Source organism: Theropithecus gelada, chromosome 2 (assembly GCF_003255815.1).
Source record: "Theropithecus gelada isolate Dixy chromosome 2, Tgel_1.0, whole genome shotgun sequence".
Taxonomy (NCBI): domain Eukaryota; kingdom Metazoa; phylum Chordata; class Mammalia; order Primates; family Cercopithecidae; genus Theropithecus; species Theropithecus gelada.
The window spans coordinates 77,340,738-77,361,165 of record NC_037669.1 but is presented as its reverse complement, the minus strand read 5'-3'; the positions used below and the strand labels follow the sequence as shown (position 1 = coordinate 77,361,165).

General features: G+C 39.9%; 1 protein-coding gene across 16 annotated transcripts in view; it reads right to left on the bottom strand.

The window, feature by feature from the left end:
• CADPS (calcium dependent secretion activator) overlaps positions 1–20,428 on the bottom strand; it is a 489,640-nt gene that overhangs the window by 364,196 nt on the left and 105,016 nt on the right. For all 16 annotated transcript variants that reach the window (XM_025376721.1, XM_025376726.1, XM_025376718.1 and 13 more), the window contains one exon: positions 10,596–10,709. In XM_025376721.1, the coding sequence (XP_025232506.1) occupies positions 10,596–10,709 (114 nt within the window). The remainder of the gene's footprint in view (positions 1–10,595; positions 10,710–20,428) is intronic.

Sequence of the window (20,428 nt, the reverse complement as noted above, 5' to 3'; positions counted from 1 at the left end):
CGCCATTTCATATTCACGGAGAGGAAGCATCTGACACGTTTGAGCTGTGTCCTGGTCACACTTCAGAAGGTGCATAAATATCCTTCAAGAGGCAGAGCAAACGTTCATTCCCCTGTCAGATTTCAGGAAATGCACTTGTTGGCCATGAGACAGCATTGCCTGGGGGCGTCTCATTGCCTCATGCTTCATTGCAAAGCCTTTCTGGGGTGGAGAAATGTTTTTTTTAAAAAAGGCTCCAGTTTATTGTTGACTTTAATGAACTAATTTAGAAAGGAAGGCTGAGGGTTTGCCTCACAGGGTAGAGGCCATGGCCTGCCCCTCTGTGAGTGGGAACTGGTACTCAGATGAGACCTTAGAGTTAATTTGAAAATTAATTATAGACAAAAAAGTTTCAAATGAATCCTCAGGCCTTATGAGTCTTAATGAGCTAAATAATTCACCTGAAAACCTGTAACACTTAATGGGGATGGTTTCTCCATCTAACCAACACATTACGGATCTCAAACAACAGCACTTTTAGGCTAGTGGAGGAAGTCTCTGGAGAGGCAATGGAACATTGTGGCAGAAGCTGTAAATCATGATCTCAGGCCAGCTCTGCCTTTAACTTGCTGTGTGACCTTGAGTAAATCATCTCCCCTCTCTGATTCTCTAATTTCTTTCTTTCTTTTTCTTTTTTTTTTTTAGACAGAGTCTCACTTTGTTGCCCAGGCTGAAGTACAGTGGTGCGATCTTGGCTCACACACAGCAACATCCGCCTTCTGGGTTCAAGCAATTCTTCTGCCTCAGCCTCCCAAGTAGATGGGATTACAGGCATCCGCCACCATCCCCAGCTAATTTTTGCATTATTATTATTACTTTTAGTAGTAGAGATGGGGTTTCTCTATGTAGGCCAGGCTGGTCTCAAACTCCCAACCTCAAGTGATCCACCCACCTCAGCTTCCCAAAGTGCCGAGATTACAGGTGTGAGCCACCATGCCTGGCCTGATTCCCCAATTTTTTGTCCATACATCAAAGGAGTTGAACTATAAGATTTGGGGCTATCCTTTTAACTATAATGATTATAAACTTCTCCATGAAGCCATTCATCCTTTCTTTGGTTACTCCCTAGGTAGAAGACACTGGACCAGGTATCAGGAACACAATGGTGAGGAAGACACAGATTTAGCTCTCATGGAGTCCAACTGACATAATCCTAATAATACCATGCAAATATGATTATGATCTGGAAAAAGTGCTCTCAAGACAAGGGTCCACAGGAACCTATAGCTAGGAATCTATTCTAATATGTGGTCAAGAAAGCCTTCCTGAAAGAAAACACCTTTGAGATGATGTGTGAAAGATGGATAGGTGAATGGAGAACTGTAAGTTATTTTAGAGAGAAGGAAAAATACATGTGAAGACCCCAAGTGCCTGAGGAAATAAGGAGTCAGTGTGGTTGTGGCAATGAGGGCTGGGGGTGATAGATGTGAGATGGGCAGGGAGGGGCCAGAGAGCCAGGGAGGCATTGAGGAAGAGGAGGTATTCAGGAGGAGGAGGGGATTAGGGTTGTTGGTCTTCATTTTAAGGGCACTGGAAAGCCATTGAAAGTTTTAAGCTGGGACACAGCACAAACCAGTTCACATTCTTTGGTTTTAATGTGGAAAACAGACTGAAGGGAGCCAAGAAAATAGGCAAGGAGGCCAGTTGAGAGGTGCTTGTAGGAGAAGAGGTGAGTGTGATGGCAGTGGGGACACTATGGGGTTAAGCCTTTGTTGTCAGCACTAATAAACACAAGGGGTGACATGAAAACATTCAATCACCAATGAAGCTATACTCTCCTCTACATCTATGCACAGCAGTATCCCACAAACCCAAAATGCGCCTCAGTTATAAGCTCTCAGCCCCAGATTCTTTTTTCCCAAAGCCCTTCCAGAGCTGCCATCTGCCACTATTTTTGTGACTGTTTAGTAAATATCTGATCTCCAGCTAGACTATAAGTTCCCAGGAGGCAGGGTTGTCATTGTTTGTTTCTATTACTTCTTAGTGCCTGAGACAGTGCCTGGCATGTAGCTGGTGCTCAGTAAATACTTGCGGAATGAGTGAATGAACTATAAGAGCAAAGCAGACTCCTCTAGCTGGAAAAATACGGAGTGAGACTATGCCTGGATTGGGGTGAGGTCAAGTGGAAACCAGCACACAGTATATTGGTCTCTTAAAACAAGAGACTTAAGCTAGATTTTCCATGGGACCTGATAACAAGGGATAAGAAATAAAGATGTTGGCACTTGGGTCCCAGCTGGTGTAACTGGTTGAGTGATGTATTAGTCTGTTCTCACGTTGCTAATAAAGACATATCCAAGACTGAGTAATTTGTGAAGGAAAGAGATTTAACGGATTCACAGTTCCACATGGCTGGGGAGGCCTCACAATCATGGTGGAAGTCAAGGGAGAAGCAAAGGTACGTCTTACATGGCATGGCAGCAGGCAAGAGAGCATGTGCATGGGAACTCCCCTTTATAAAACCATCAGATCTCTTCAGACTTATTCACTATCAAGAGAACAGCATGGGAAAGACCTGCTCCAACGATTCAGTTACCTCTCACTGGTGACACATGGGAGACACGTCTCCTCCATGACACGTGGGAATTATGGGAGCTACAATTCAAGATGAGATTTGGGTGGGGACACAGCTGAACCATATCAAGTGAACCCTGAATCCTGGACATAGCATCTGCTTCACATAGCCCCTTCCTTTGTACGTAGTAGCTTCTCAGTAATATTTCTGAATTACCAGTGGAAGACAAGTCACCTAACCTCCACCAATCTCACTCTCCTTCATGGTAAACAATACAGGAATCCAGCCTTTCTTCTTTGATGAGGATCAAACTGAGAAGACTTTGAAAAGTGGAGGGATCTATCTGTCCTGTGTTAAGATACAACTGCCAGATCCTAGAAAGAGGAGAGATGAGTGGAATGACAAGAACATGGAGGAAGGAGGCCAAAGATTGGGGAGACAGTGAAGATGAATTGCCCAAGGGAGATAAGACAGCCATGAGGAGAGAAGGTGGAAGCAGGAAAGTATTTTTCCAGGCGCATTATCTGTCTTGGCTTCTCAGTCTGTCAAAGAGGAAGTGGGGCCTGGGCCAGCCTCACCCTATAATGAATACAAACACTAAATACTGATGTGCCTGTGTGTCTCTAAAACAACTGTTCAGACTCAATTGTGCTGGGAGCTTTGTCTGTATTTTGTATCTGTGTTTGTTTCTGTTTTTGCTTTCTAGTGGCTGCCACAAGAGACTTTAACCCCAAGCCCAGTTCTATTTGGGCACATCCATAAATCCTCCCTGCTTTTCTGCCAGCTTCCAGACAGGTCATAATGAGAGATGGAAGATAAACAAATAAATATGGAATTGTGAAGGACAGTCCATTCAGCAACTCGACCTCATCCTTCAGTCCTTCCCTCCATCACCAGAGCCAAACAACCTCAAGGTCATTTTAGAAACACACAAACACATCAGTACTTAGTGACTGTTCACATTACGGATGAGGTTGACCTAGCTCCCATTTGCTTGCTGATAGGCTGAGAAGCCAGGGCAGATTCATTCCTGCTCTGAAAAAGCATATCCTTTCAACATAAATAAGAAAAACACCTAGATGTTAGAGTAAATAATATTTACAAGAAACACAAACCTCATTGCTATTAACAAATGGACACATAAATAATGAAAGGGGTAGACATCATGGTTAGGAGGATGGGCCCCGGAATTAGAACACCTGGGTTCAAATCCTGGCTCTGTGGCTTGCTAGCTTTGCCACCTGAGCAAGTTACTTAATCTCCCTGGGCTTTAATTTCCTCACCTTTAAAATGGGGGTTATAAAAACCTTCCTTTGTAGGATTTTGGTGAGCCCTGAATCCTGATTCGGTGATATTATGCCTGCAAGTTGGTTAGCCTGTTGCCTACTACAGGCAAAATGTAATACAAGTTAGCTGTTATTTTTAAATGGAATATCATGCAGCCATGAAAAAAGATACATATTTTTTCATTAGCATCCAAAGATGTCTGTGATATATGGTTATCATGGACCAGAGCCTTCCAGTGGCAGGGGTGAGGTGGGATTGGAGGATAGGAGCATGGATCTGGATTTTGAATACCATAGGAAATAAGACAGTTTACTGATGAGAGTATGTCATTTGTGTGACCTTTGTAAAGGTAGGAAGGAGATTGAAAACAACTGTGTTAAATAAAGGACGTGGGTTCTTAATAGTTTGTGGTAATTTCCCACCTTAATATGCAAGCCAAATAGTTATCTTGACAAGCATAGATACATTAAAAGTACCTGGAAAGATGTAAACCAAAGTTTAATTGTGGTTATCTAGGATGATGGGATTGTAAGTATTTTTTAACCATGGAAATGCAGAGATTTTTCTACATTGTTTTATTTTTATAGTGGGCATGTTTTACTCTCACGGTCATTTGAAACACACCTTTTCTACCTGGAAAAATACAAATTTTACCTTCTTTGAGGCAAGGTGCATTTTCATTTCTAAAATAAAATGTATTTTCAAGTCTTAAAAATATTCTTCACCAAAAAATAAAGGATTCTGGGCAAAGTTTCAGAAGCAGATCTAGGACCATGACCTTGTGGTAGGTGGTGCTAGGTTAGGAGCAAAAGTACTTTCCTTTCTCTTTTCTATATCCTTCTTCCCTGCTCCATCTTGCACCTGCCTTCCTCCATGCCCAGGGAGTGAATTGATTCTATCAGCTTTCAACCATCTTCTTCTATTTCTATGCAGCATATGGACACCATACCACTATGCTCGTTTCTAACCTTAATATATTAATATATTCTAACCTCAATATATTAATAATGGAACTGTCCAGGTATATATATTTAGTCTTGAGAGCAATTAGGCAAGGAAGGCCCTATTACAGATGAAGCAACTAAGGCTCAGACTTGGCTGAGGTACCACAGTCAGTGTGTAACAGGACTAGAACTCAACCCACCTCTATCGGGCACAATTTTTATTTTTAATTTATTTAGAGAGGGTCTCATTCTGTCACCCATGCTGGAGTGCAGTGGTGTAGCTCACTGCAGCCTTCAACCTCTGGCCCCAAGTGATCCTCCCACCTCAGCCTCACAAAGTACCGGGATTACAGATGTGAACTGCACCTGGCCTTGGACACTAAACTCATCCTTTTAATCACTCTGCCTTCCGCCTCCTGCCTCCTCCTTGCTGGGCTTTCCCTACAAGAATCAATGCTTTAGAGTGGGTAGTGACTTTGTCTAGGGATGTACCTGTTTATCATAGTATCTCAGGTACCGTGGAGTAGTTGTAGCCATTCTACTTATTAGAAAATATATTGCTTCATTTTAGAAAAATAGCCAGTGTGACCTGATTTATACTCCTTTTAAATAAAAACGTTCAACCATAAGAACTAAACAAAATGTCTTCTTGCATAGAAGAAACCTGCAGTTTTTGCCTGCCAACTGTTCTTCCTCTTCTGATAATAGTACCTCAGTCTTTCTTCCAAGAACCCCTTTCCCGTTGCACATAGTTGCAGTGGAATTGTCAATTGTAGGACTTTGTCCTTCTTTAGCCAAGTGATGGGTTGGAATTTGAGCTTGGTCAATAAGACCGCTACTTCTTGAGTTCACATTCTGAGTGGGTTGGCATGAGAATGGATTGGGCTGGAGTAGATTTATCCCAATGAAGTGTCTGTTATATCTTTCTGTCTGGCTTCCTGAAGTTAAACTGCTCTGGTTTCCTTCTTTTCTGAAGCTTAGCTGTTTCTTCTGATAACAACAATACCAGCAACAACAGCAAACTATTGTTTTTGTTGTTGTTGCTTCTGATGTTGTTAGGATGATGATGATGATTAGGGCTGAATTTAACCACAGTTGGTTTCTGTTGCTAGCAACTAAAGAATTCGGTCTGTTGCAACATTCAAAGCTAGTTTGACAAAAATGAACTGGCATTTATTAAAAAACAAAAACAAAAACAAAACAAAACCAACAAAAAACTAACAACCAAACAAAACAACACACATACCCCAAACAAAGCTCAATCATAGCAGCTTCACTGGCTGAAGTTCAGACATCAGATGCAGTGTCCTGAAATGAATTTTTATGTCTTCTGCCACATTTGACACTCCCACTTTCTTACAAATACCCCCATGTTCACTTCCAGGAAGAATTTGAGTTTTGTAAAACTTTTTCATCCACCTGTTTTCTCTGATGCCAGGACCAGCATGTGAAGAAATTAAAATCAAGCAGGGAGGTGAGGAGGTGAGCACGAGGAGGTGAGTGTGAGGAGGGAGGGAGGGAGAGAGGGAGGGCTTATATTTTGGACATTTGTCTTAAAAATAGTTAGAAAAGGTGTGGGGAACACAGAGAAATGGCTCTCTGATGCCGTATCTCAGGAACAGGGGTGTGAGACAGAATTACTGGGCCAGATCTCAGAGCACCCACCCCAGCCCCCAGCCCTTGGCCCTGAAAGCCAGAATTGAAGAGATTAATGGATTAATCTGCTGCCCTGCTTGATCCGCTTTGACAATCAGGGCCATCAGGAAAGGACAAAAATAAACCTGTGTGCTCCTGACAGCCATAGGGACCTTGGTCTCCTTTCTCCCATCCCCACTCATGGTCCAGGCCCCACCAACTTGCTGTTAATGGTGACTAGCTTTGCTCAGACTGGGCTGGATGGGCACAGATGGAAAAGGAATAGTACCTCCTCTCTCTTTTCATTTATTAAAAGGTGATCTTTACTACTGTAGCATACTGAGAGATCATTGCAGCACTTGGCCCTCTGTATCTGCAGATTCCACGTTCATGCATTCAACCAACTACAGATCCAAAATATAAAAAATAAGAACAATAAAAAGGAATACAAATAAAACCAATATAGTACGACAATAATTTACATAGCATTTACATTGTATTAGGTTTTATGAGCTATCTAGAGATCATTTAATGTATAAGGAAGAAGGCCAGGTGTGGTGGCTCATGCCTGTAATCCCAGCATTTTGGGAGGCCAACGCAGGTGGATTACTTGAGCCCAGGAGTTCAAAACCAGCCTGGTTAACATAGCGGAACCCTCTCTCTACAAAAAAAATATAAAAATTAGTCTGGCATGATGGCATGCACCTATAGTCCTGACTACTTGGGAGGCTGAGGTGGGAGAATTACTTGAGCCCAGGAGGTGAAGACCAGCATGGGCAACATAGCAAAACCCTCTCTCTACAAAAAATACACAAATTAGTCTGGTATGGTGGCATGCACATGTAGTCCAACTATATGGGAGGCTGAGGAGGGAGGATCACTTTAGCCCAGGAGGTTGAGGCTGCAGTGAGCTGTGATTATATGACTGCACTCCAGCCTGGGTGACAGAAGGAACTCTGACTCAAAAAAAAAAAAAAAAAAAAAAAGTATATGGGAGGATGCGCATAGGTTATATGTAAATACTATGCTATTTTATATCAGGGACTTGAGCATCTGAGGATTTTGTATTTGAGAAGTCCTGGAACTAATGCTCTGTGAATACCAAGTAATGAATATACTGCCTTAGCAAAACAAGACCGATATAAAAAACTGACTTTTTAAAGTACAGAAATCCTAGAACATTTTGAGATTACTGCTGTTACACTATTTTTTAATGTCATTGCTGTTGGTAACCTGGAATGTGAAGTTGTGGCATTGTAGGGTGGAGTGTGTGTGTATGTGAAAGAGAGAGAATTTGGAAGGAGGATATCTGTTGGTTTTGTCTGCTGAGCATATATTACCCCCGTTTTGGTAAAAAGCAGCCTAATGTTTTATTAAGAAACCATTACATTCTTCCTGAAAATGGTTCCATTGGGGCTGAGACTGTACTCAGGTGCCAGAGATGGTGGCTGCCCTAAGCTTTATCCCCCAAGTCCATTTCACCCCCATCCGCTGTGACTGATTTAAGAAGGGACAAATGATCCATGTCAGTCCAACTAAGTCACCCCAGGTCTTTGCTAGGGAGCTCCATAGGGGTGTTCTCTTTGCTACTAGAGTTGCTGAACTGGTAGGATGTGCCCTGGGGTTGCTAAGGTCTTCCACATGGAGAGAAGCTGACCAAGAAGGAAGTCAACACAGGGATGAGCACAGTGGAGAGGTACGGGGTACCCATCCCGCTGGTAACTTTGGAGCCTCTGGATCCAGCCATGGCTGAATCCAGGCCTACTTGTGGACTTTTAAGTTACTTGAGGAAATAAATGTCTTTTTAGGGTTATCCAGTATGACCTAGGTATCAGTCACTTATAATCCAAAGAGTCCTGACTAAGACAGGGGCCAACAGAGAAGCAATTGGAACTCAGAGTTGGGTAGAGGAAGAGACACCAGCTTCTCTGTAGCCCAAGAATGAAGGGGAAAGGAGAAAGGAAGGTGTAATCAACTTGGACAGCTCCCAAGTAAAGTGTTACCCTGATCTCCTGATAGAGAACCTTCACTTCAGAGGATTAGACTTCCCTGGAAAAGTGAATCTAAGGCTCTGCAAAGTATTTCCTAATGAAGACAGCAGTTAGATCATTAATACCCCACATCCTTTCTTATGTTACTCAAATGCTAACATTAAATATTCAGTCATTTCTCAGTGCCTGTATTCTTACCAGACAAAACCAGAAACTGTTTCAAATAAACTAGCCACTATAGAGGAAAACATTGGGATCACTATAGATGTAATGGTAATTTCCAGAGACTCATTAGCACGTTGATGACTATTAATTTTCACATTTAATTAATAGATGGAAATGACACTTTCTTTTAATTTATGCCATTAGTCAAATGAGCTTTCTAATTAAGATTTGCAATCTATAAATTTATAAACTCTGGTGAATGACTCTAAATATGGAGAACTATTGATAGGGGTCTGCTTGGCCTGACAAGGCTTCTGCCATTACTCTCCCACTGGCTTTCAGAACTTGAACAAAGAGGGAAAATTAATTTCATTCCCGGGCAGTTTCTAAACAAAACCTTTGTTAAATATATTCAAGTTATTCACTATCATATATCACTGTGATTCCAAATCTCATTTCTACTCCGCATGAAATTCAACCAAAAAATTGTGCCACATCAGACAAAGCAGCAAGTTTGACACTCATTGGTGATAATGAATGATACTTGTAAAATTTTTAAAGATTTAAATTTGGACAACTGTAAAAACAAATTTGACTTCTAAAATAGATCCAAATAAAAATTTCATGAAGAAAATAGTGTGTAAAAGGAGTCTGTGGTTGGTCCCAGGAAACATCACGAAGATTATTTACTATTAAATACTAATTAGCAAACCAATCAATAATAAATTCACAAGATCTAATTGCAGTCTTACTCTCTCCATGAAGGAAGGAGTCAAGGGCTTTAGCAAGTGGGAAGAAGAGTTTTGCCAAATCAGGATTTTGCCTCTACTGAGGCTTCAATCAATTAACATATTGAAAGCATCTGTTGTGGGCTGAATCAGATGGGGAGACTAAGTACGTACTTAGAGCACCAGCAAAGTAGGCACACCAACATTTTTGTTTTGAGATAATTTTCTATCTAATAAATAAAGGAAAGAAGGAAGGAAGGAAATCAGTGAAACAATCCTGGGGGAAAATCAGATTTTGTTAGGTTTTCCTTATACTTAGCTTAAGGTTTATCATTATTACTGTGAATTGTATATAGCAGGATATCATAACCTTTCAGTGCTTAGGAGCTGGGCTCTAATGGTTGTCATCTAGCCTTTACAACACATCAGACATTTGGGGCATGGATTCCAAACACAGAGAGAATTTACCTGGTTCACATTAAAATAGATTAATATAAAATAAAATGTCACTCAGTGACCAAATAATCATATTTGAAAATATGTATATGAGGAAAGCATTGCCAATATGAAGGTTTGGCATGTCCATTTCATAATCATGTACAAATAATAGCCAATATACACACTAAGAAAGAACAATTATAAAATTTAAAAATATTTGCAGAAATACAAATCCACTTTACTGATAAACTTCTGAGGTCTAGTGGTGACAATTTACCCGTAATACATATTCAGAACATGTTCTCTCTTTTGTAGATTTTCTCTAGAGAACGGCACTGCATTTTGGACAGTGGTCCCAGCTCCAGATACGCAAGCAGCATTTTAGAAAAAAGAATAAGGAAGTTCATGAAGCCACCATCCTTGGGAGGTGCTAATATCCTTTAAAAATGGTATAAGTGGTGAGAAAAATACTCCTGACTCAAAGTCATAGGTTGTGATTTTTCATAGCTGTGTGACCTTGAGTAATTAATTTAACGTCTCTGAGCCTCAGTCTCTTCATCAGTAAAATGAAAATACAATCAGACCTAATTCATAAGACTGTTATATCTTGTATGAAATACAATCAGTATATTGTCGGGTATAAAACTCCGTTGTTAAATAGTAGCTTACATTTAGTTTTCCCCAAAACAAAACACTGTTATTTCTTAACATTGTAACCAATCACCAACCCCTTTGCCTTAGGAGGGATGATCTTGTAGTAAACCAAAGCGATTGTCCCCATTGCCCTGCAGCTCAGACTCCCCAAGCCTAGGGCTTGAGTAGTTTTGGTGTTCTTCCGCGCAGCGATTCTCACCTCATAGTAACTCTGCACAGCGTTCATGAAGGCTTCGTCAGCCATGATCTGGGTTTCCCCATTGAGGAAAGCCTGAAACCTGTCCTTGACTGTCTGCAGCTGCTGTTTGCTGATCTGTAAGAAACATAAAAAGAGGGGAATGTGAGTGAGCACTTGTTCCAGACAAGGATCATGGATGTTTTATGCTGAAGATGCCAGGCCCTTTGGTGTACTGGAGCTGGCTTGTACAAGTGTGTGAAAGCTGATTAGGGAATCTGCGGAAACTTCTGTGAGCCAGTGTTAAACACAGCCATTATTTTACAATAATATAAATACATTATATTAAAAACAAAGTTAATACACTTTCAATACTTAAAATTCATTGCCTCCTAGTTATTTTACCACATTTCACTTTTCTCAGCGCTTCTGAGGTTACTTACACCTATGGCATTTGCATGAGGGAAACTCTACATAAGGGAGTGCTACCACCCATCTCTTCCCAGCTCCACATTCAGTGTTGTCTTATTGGCAGCTTCATATCAGCCAAGGTGGGAGTATTTATACCATGGAAATTGGCAAATACTCAAAACAGGTTTTGTTTTTTTTCTCCTGAGAGATGGTTGTTAAACATGTAATAGCAAGCACAGCACTGCACATGCCCCTCTGGTGGTCTGAAATACCTTGATAAATGAAGTATGACCATATGCAGTGGTTTTCAAACCTTATTGTTGTTGGTACATCCATGGTCACATGACAGACGATGTTTGGGTACAGGATACACCTCTGGGTTGTGGCATAGAGAATTTGGGTACTAGGTTATGTGCAATTCCTTGCCTATCAATCCCACGTTTCTTTCCTAGGAAAACATTCCTAAAAGATTCATACTCATTCCTCCTCCTCACCCCTTATCTGGTTCTATGTCACCATCCATCAGGTATCAATGCAGGCAGCACTAATTTATGAAGCTCTTCCCAGCCCCTAGGCTGGGGCAGATCTTCCTGCTTTGTGATTCCGCAGCACACTGTTTATTTAACTGCTTGATGATGATTAAATTTGTTACATGATGTGTCTTTTCTTGCTATCTTATTCATCGATGTTTTCCCAGGGCATAGCTAACTGTGCCAGTTACATGTGCCAGACACTCAGGGTTGATTGCATGAATGAATGAATGGAGTGTACGCAAGACATGTTATTTTCAGGTATCTTTTCATTGGTTCTAATTTATATAAAATATGTATATTAAAAAGTCAGCCAAAATTTTGCTGTTTTAAAAGTTAAAAACTTTTAACTCTGAAAAAGTTAAACTTTTTATAAAAAGTTATGCTTTATAATTGATCATGAGAAATTACATGAGAACCACTGTTCTAGTGGAAAAAGTAAGAAGATCAGTCCAGTACCAGTTCTGTTGGCCACTATGTCATCTGGGAAAAGCTACTTATATTCTGCATTGACCTGTGAAGAGCTAGCCTTTCTGGATCAGGGCTGGGTTTAAATAAATTTTATCTCATCCTTAGTTTTCTCACTTGGAAAATAGTGGTAATTCTAATTACCCACTGTCCTGGGATAGTTATAGTTATTCAATAACATAATGAGTTCTTTTAAAATATTAAAACTTTTTATATAAATCCAAGTGATTTTACCATTAGAGTCAATATAATTAGAAAATAACGTTTAAAACTTTAGGAGACTCAAAGCCAGCATGAGTTTTGACTCAGTCAATAAACAAAACCAAAACAGAATTTTGTTTGTGACAGAGATGGAAGCTGGGTGCTTTCATTAATTTTTGTATCTTTGGAAGAAGTTGGGGAAGAGTAAACTCAAGGGTAGATTAAAAGGGGTTAGAAAGTTATCAGACTCGTATTTGTTACATTCGAGGGCACCACTATTTAATGTTAGCCACATGTATAATTTTAAGTTTTATAGTAGCCACATTAAAAAACAGAAACAGGTGAAATGAATTTTGATATACTTTATTTAACCCAGTATAGCCAAAATAATGTTTCAACATGTAATAAGTATATAAATTATTAATGAGACAGTTTATGTTAAAAAAAATGCTACACCTTTGGAATCTGGTGTAGTTTACCCTTACAACATATCTCAATTCAGAGTAACCAAATTGCAAGTGTTCAATAGCCACAGTGGCTAGTGGCTATTGCACTGGACCAGTTCAGACCTAAAGCATGGAATAAACTCACTTCTAAGTTGCTTAAGCTTTCCTGCTCTGACCCATGGATACTGATATGTGAAATTGAAGAGAAAATCATAGTTATTTTTTATGTGCTTGAAACCATTTGAACTGAAATATTAGGTAGCAGTTGGTTTGCTCATAAAAATGATACCTATAACATAAATTTATTTTAAGCAGACCAGCCTTAATCTAGTTCACAAATCCTAACAGTATAGGACCAACCAAGGCATCTCACAGGATTTCTTGCTCAGAATTCCTTCTAAAACAGTGTCAATACCAGCTTTGTGTGATTTTGGGAGTAGGGTGGGATGACAGGGCAGGAAGGGAATGGAGGCCTATAGACCTCGCTTTTGTCTTAAATGATTAAGTGATTGAAATAAAATTATGCACACACCATATGAATGTTCAAGATTGATTGTTGACCCAGGCCTAATCTATTATCTCTCTTACCTTTCCTTAAATAAGCATGGTACTCATTTAGTTAAGAAATATTTGGCCAGGTGCAGTGGCTCATGCCTGTAATCCCAGCACTTTGGGAGGCCAAGGCGGGTGGATCACGAAGCCAGGAGATCAAGACCATCCTGGTCAACACGATGAAACCCTGTCTCTACTGAAAATATTTAAAAAAAAATTAGCCGGGCATGATGGCGGATGCCTGTAGTCCCAGCTACTCGTGAGGCTGAGGCAGGAGAATGGTGTGAACCTGGGAGGCGGAGCTTGCAGTTAGTGGGAGATCGCACCACTGCACTCCAGCCAGGGCAACAGAGCGAGACTCCATCTCAAAAAAAAAAAAAAAATTTATAGAGCACCCACCCTCTGCCCAGCCCTGCACCAGACACTAAGCGTTCAGTGGTCAACACACACAACCCCTGATCTCACCCATTATTTCTTAGGGCTGGGCACTAAGGAATCAAAAGAAATAAGGGCTTTTCTTCAGGGATCTTATAGTCTAAGTGGAGAGGAAAAGGCAAACAAAAAAGCACATAAAATTATGATTCAGGATTTCAGAGAAAAGAAATTACAGAATATAAAACTCTCAATGGAGAAAGGAGCTAAGGAACTTCAGGAACATTAATTTTAGTCAAGTTCAGAGAACACACATCACAAAGCCACACAAAGCATCCCTTGCTTCCCTAGTCACGTTAAGCTGTCAGCAGGAGAGTTGGGGGCATGCACTTCAGTGGCAGAACTTTATGTCTGGGTTTTGCCACCTACTGGTTTATAATTCACTACTTTTCTCACCGCTAATTCAACAAGCCTAGTGTTTATTTACTCAACTCACTAGCCGTGTCTCCCTGGGCAAATGACTAACCTCTCTAAAGCTCAGTTTTCTCACTGGTAAAACGGGGCCAATATTGACCGCACAAGGTTGTTGTGAGGATCAAGATAAGCAAAATACTCACTGCAGAACTTAGTACAGGATGAATGCTCAATACATCTTTGCTACTGTGATGATTCATTCTCATCTTTATTTTTTAAAAAACAAACAAACAAACAAACAAAAACAGAGTCTCACTGTTGCCCAGGCTGGAGTGCAGTGGTGTGATCTCGGCTCACTGCAACTTCTGCCTCCTGGGTTCAAGTGATTCTCACGCCTCAGCCTCCCAAATAGCTGGGACTACGGGTGTGCGCCTCTACTAAAAATTTTTGTATTTTTAGTAAAGATGAGGTTTCACCATGTTGGCCAGGCTGGTCTCGAACTCCTGACCTCAGGTGATCCACCCGCCTTGGCCTCCCAAAGTGCTAGAATTATAGGCATGAACCACTGTGCCCACCCTAATTCTCATCTTTGAGTGTTTTCACATACTGTTCCCTTGAGAATGCCTGCCTCTGGGGACATTTCACATGTACACATCTTTAAATTTAGTGCATGCACTCCCTTCCAGACTCCTTAGGTGGAGGTCGCTGTTTTCTCAGCATTTTGTTCACAGTCCTATGGGTGCATGTTTTATGTGGTGAAGTAGTTATTTATTTAAACTCAAGTGCTCAGAGGCAGAATCATGAGTCAGGAGTTGAGAGCACAGGCTTGGCGTCCAAGAGACGGAGGTTCAAGTCCTGGTGATACCACTCACTTCCAAGCTGGATGACCTTAGGCAAGCTACTTTCTCTAAGCCTTGGTTCCTCCTTAAAAAATTTGGATGATAAAACCGACCTCCTAAAGTTACTAAAAAGATGAAAAGGAAATGAGGTAACATATCTCAAGATCTCAGCACATGGCCTGCAAAAAACAAGAGCCAAATGATAAGGGGCAGATGATAAACTCAATGGCCTCCAAGGCCCTGCATGACGTACCCTGACTTTGACTTGCTCCACTCTGCTCTTTACTCACTCTGGTAGCCAGCACACTGGTGTCTTTTTTACTTCTCAGCTGTGCCCTGACTTTTCTTGCCTGAGAGCCTTTGCCCTTGCTGTTCTCTTCGCCAGGGATGTTCTTCTGGTTTTCCCCATGGCTGGCCCCTTAGGATTCAGCCGAGCCAGCATATCCTGGGAAGTGCTTCCCTGACCATCCAGTCTACAGTAATGTTCCTCTAGCTAATCTCTGTCACAGTGCCCTGAAACCTGAGCATTTCCTGCACAGTCATTATCACAGTTAGCACTTATCTTCTCTAAGGTAAAATTATTTAATTATAACATGTACATAGAAAAATAAACATTATCAGCACAGAGTATGAAGAATTCTTTCTTCTTCTTCTTCTTTTTTTTTTTTTTAAGACAGAGTCTTGTTCTGTTGCCCAGGCTGGAGTGCAGTGGCGCCATCTCAGCCCACTGCAAATTTCGCCTCCTGGATTCGAGTGATTCTCCTGCCTCAGTCTCCCGAGTAACTGGGATTACAGGCAAGCACCACCACGGCCAGCTAATTTTTAGTAGAGATGGGGTTTTGCCATGTCGGTCAGGCTGGTCTTGAACTCCTGGCCTCAAGTGATCCACCTGCCTTGGCCTCCCAAAGTGCTGGGATTATAAGCATGAGCCGTTATGCCCAATCAGTATAAGAAATTCTCACAAAGTAAACTTTTCCAGATAACAAACTTTCATATCAAGATAAACGTTACCCAGACCCCAGAAGCTCCTGCATACTCCCAAAGTCATTCCTTCCTCCAAAAGTGACCACTAGCCTGACTTCTATTATCATAGATGAGTGTTGCCTGTTTTTGAACTTGATATCAATACGATCATACATGATGAGATTCATCCATGTGGTTAGGAGTAGCAATAGCTGGTCCCTTCTCATTGCTGGGTAGTATTCCATTTTACAGGTATACCACAATTTATCCATTTTCCTATGATGCATTTTAGGGCCTTCTTTATTTTAAAATTATACCTACTTTTCATTATCTCTCTCTTCACAAGAATGTATGTTTCACAAATACAAGGACCCTATCTGTCTTGTTCACTATTGTGCTTCTTGTTTATAGCTGTACACATCTGTCTCGTTTACTGCTATGCACACAGTGGGCTCTCAACAAATGTTTGCTGAATGAATACATGAGCTTATTAAGGGCTTAATGTATACCAGGCACAGTGTTAGGCTCTGGTGATATGACAGTATCAAGGCACAATCTTAGCTCTAGAGTTTCTCACAACTGAGTCAGAAATCACATACTCATCTTCGACTTCTTAATACCCTTTGCCAATTGCATGAGTGAATAAAAATCTTACTTAGAAGCTTGCAAAAGCCAGTCTAAGAATCAACTGTGGGACAGAGTTTGTCTCTGGTTAAAAGTTAACTGACTTAGATAGGATTGAACCCAAAAGGTGACCTTGCATGAATAAACTGAAATAATTGGCCCAGAGTACCTGACAGTACAACTCTAAATAAACAAATGAGCTTCGATGAGCTGCTTACAGAGAGAATCCTCCTGAAATAGAAATCCACCTAAAAGGATTGAATATGTATAGAAACCACTTGTGCATCAAGGTCAGAATTCAGAATTGCAGTAATGAATTCCAAGCAGAAAACCTGAAAAGATGGAAGGTGATTATTGTAGAAGAAAGTGCTGTAGCAGCGTTTGCTAGAACTATTCAAGCATTCTTGGTTCCATCTACCTCATTAACCAAGGCCTGAAAATCCCCACTGCATTTCAGGCAGTTTGTAATTTACTGAAGCATTCTGGAGAAGTGAAATGTGATCTACAGTGAGGAGAAAACCACATGTTCTAAGTGTTGGCCTCAGGAGGGGCGATGTTGAAGTCAGAGCAAGCTCAGGTCAGATCCTAGCTCTGCTATGAGACCTTGGTCAAGTAGTTGGCTTTGGGTTTTTCCTCTGTAAATAGGGGAAAGCAATATCTACTTTACAGAGTCTTTGTGAAAACTAGGTGGGATTATATATGTATAATATATATATTTATAAAACATATAATAATATATAGTATAGTATCTGGCATAGAGTAAGGACTCAATAATAAAAACAATATAAGAAGTATTTTTTTCCCTATCATTTATCTTTTATCTTCTTTCAATGCTTTTTTTATTCACTCAGCCTTTTGAAGGTATCACTGATGTGGTATTCCTTACCTCAGTCTTTCTTGGCCCTTCTATTTTAGAGGCTGGAAAGCCAATCACCACCTTCCCAGTTTCTCTTGCAATTATAGGTGGCCATGTAATAGAGGCAGAAAACCACTGGGGGCATCTTCTGGAGAAATATTTGAAATCCTCATGAAAATGAGCATACTCGGTGGTATAACCCTTTCCTTTCCTGCTGCCCCTTCTTCTGCTGAGAATACAAATCTATTTCTACAGCCACGGTATCTATCTCATGACCATCCAGGAAAGGCCAAGAGCATCACAGAAATGTGGTCCTTACATTTTTGGGTGGCTGAACAAATGTTCGTAAACACTCATCTCTGGCTTTTTCATTAAGTGAGAAAAAAACGAATTTCTACTTGCTCAAGTCACTGTATGTTTTCTCTTACTGGCAGCCAAATGCATTCCTAATGGATACACGTGGTTTACAATAATCATGGAAGAATGCATACTTACTAAGATGCTTATTGGCTAATACGTCTCCTATTGCAACAACAACTGTACCAGAAAGGAGGGGGAAGCAATGCTTACTGTAAAAGAAGGAATCTCAAACACCTGCATTCTAAGCATAGGCAGCAGTGAGTAGAAAAATACCTTTGGGTGTACGGAGATGTTCCAGTTATATACATAAATTAGGTCCTTTTCTACTTGAAGTATAATGTCAGCATTGTACATTATAATTTTTTTTTTTTGAGACGGAGTCTCGCTCTGGTGCCCAGGCTGGAGAGCAGTGGCATGATCTCGGCTCACTGCAAGCTCCGCCTCCTGGGTTCATGCCATTCTCCTGCCTCAGCCTCCAGAGTAGCTGGGACTACAGACGCCCGCCACCATGCCCAGCTAATTTTTTGTAATTTTAGTAGAGATGGGGTTTCACCGTGTTAGTCAGGATGGTCTCGATCTCCTGACCTCGTGATCCACCTGCCTCGGCCTCCCAAAGTGCTGGGATTACAGGCGTGAGCCACCGTGCCTGGCCTACAATTTTTAATATAAGCCATGCTTTTTCTTTTTTTAAAAAAGAAATCATTATCTGGGAAAAAAGGAGACAGGTTTTAAAAGCTTTTCTTTATTATAGGTAATTGGAAAAATGTCAACTCAACAAGTGCTTAAAATCATCAGCTAATCTAGAGATATTACGGCAATGTTTATTTAATTTCTTTTTCTTGAAGACTTCAAAAATTTATATTAGGCCATGAATTTTATTAAGAAATAAAATACTCCCTTTCTACAACCAGACCAAATATTTTCTACTCTAAATGAAGTCCTGCTTTTAGAAAATTTAGAAATCGCCTCATCTTAACCAAATATTTACTTATTTACATAAAGTTCTTCTCAGCTTTTATATTATATATATATTTACATAACATACTCTGAAAAAGGCATTTTAAGTGAGTTTTATTTAGCTTGAAGAAAAAATCTGAAAGACTTTATCATGGCAAAATATAAATGAGTAATTCTGAAATGCAAGTTGAAGGGGAAAAAACATATTGAAGGTGGGAAGAATTACGATGAGGCTGTCACCCTGGACTTCCCTTTGGAACATGGCTTCCCAAAATTCAGCAATTCAAATAATAATTCAATTATTTAAGTAATACTCCCATGAGTATGTCCTCCCCATGTACTAACTGTACTATTTACTTTTTGTTTTTGCATTAAACGTATATCAAATCACTTTCTTTTTCTTAACTAAAACTTGTTCTAAGCAATAATATCTGAAACCATAAGCTTTATGTAGTTTTATGTAGTAACTATAGTTAAAATAAATATGTTCCATCCTCTTGCATCTATACCACATTTTACAAAGTGCTTCTTTAGAAAAAATGTCAAAGTCTGCTATATATAACAGTTCTTGTTAATTTTTTAAAAATTTAGGGTAGCAGCTGAATATAAGTTAATTACTACTTTTAAAAATTAGCTCAATTTTAAAATTATTTAATAATAGAAAGACCAATCAGCATGCTATTCCTAAAGATCTATTTTGGGGCAGAAGAGAAAGAATAAAGACCTATAAGTTGGCCACATGATAATCTAACAATGAGTTCTATGACCTATAGGGAAAGGAACTTGGAGACATAATTTGAACATTGATTAAGATGGGATTCTCCCAACCAACAATTATCTAGTAGAAGAGGAAAAAAAATAGGAAAAATGCATCTAGAAGGTGAGTTGGGGCTAAAGATTGGATTGAAGATCAAAAGAGAAGAGGAAAAGGATCAAAGGGGAAGAAGAGGAGAATGAGGTCTATTTTTCACCCTTCCACCCACAAAGCTCTTAAAAGTTGTTCTTTAGTAGGACAAATGTTCTACCCTTGAACCCAATAACATTTTTTAAAAAAAGAACATATTTTTCCAAGTTGGAGGTACTCAGGCAGTACTCACAAGGATTCTTCTGGTATGTGGTCAGATAAGGAGTTCTAGAGCCAAAGATCTCATTAAGAGTTAGTTGGCAAGTTGCCATCATTCTCAAACATTGTGATTTCAAGTCTCTTTCCCCTGCTAAAAATCACTGAGGACCGCAAAGAGGTTTTGTTTATGTAAGTTGTTTTATAGCTATTAACAAATACTATAGTGATATTAAAACTGAGGAGTTTAAAATACTAACTTGTTAAAAAAACAATAAACTCATCATATATTAAACTGAAATAATACCCTTTTATGAAAATAATATTTTCCAAAACAAAATAATAGTGAAGACTGGCAACATTTTATAGCATTGCAAATATCTTTTGGAGATTGGTAGAGGACAGTTAGATCCTAATTTCTTTCTCTGCATTCAGTCTGTTGTGAAATGCTGTTTTGGTTGAAGTATATGAAGAAAATCTGGCCTCCCACAGATAGGTTATTGGAAAACTGAGAGATACTGTAAGAGCCTTTTCAGATAAATGGGATAGTCTTCCTGATTCTATACCAAAGCCCAAGTGGTGGTATTTTCTTGAAAGTTAGATGCAATGTAAAAATCAGACACTATATCAATGAACTTTCTATACTCAATTAAAACCCATTGATCTGTCTTGCTATTTGAATGAATCTTTTACCCATAAGTGGTTTTTTAATTTTATTTTTGTTTTGTTTTGTTTTTGAGACAGAGTCTCTCACTCTGTCACTCAGGCTGGAGTGCAGTGGTGTGATCTCGGCTCATTGCAACG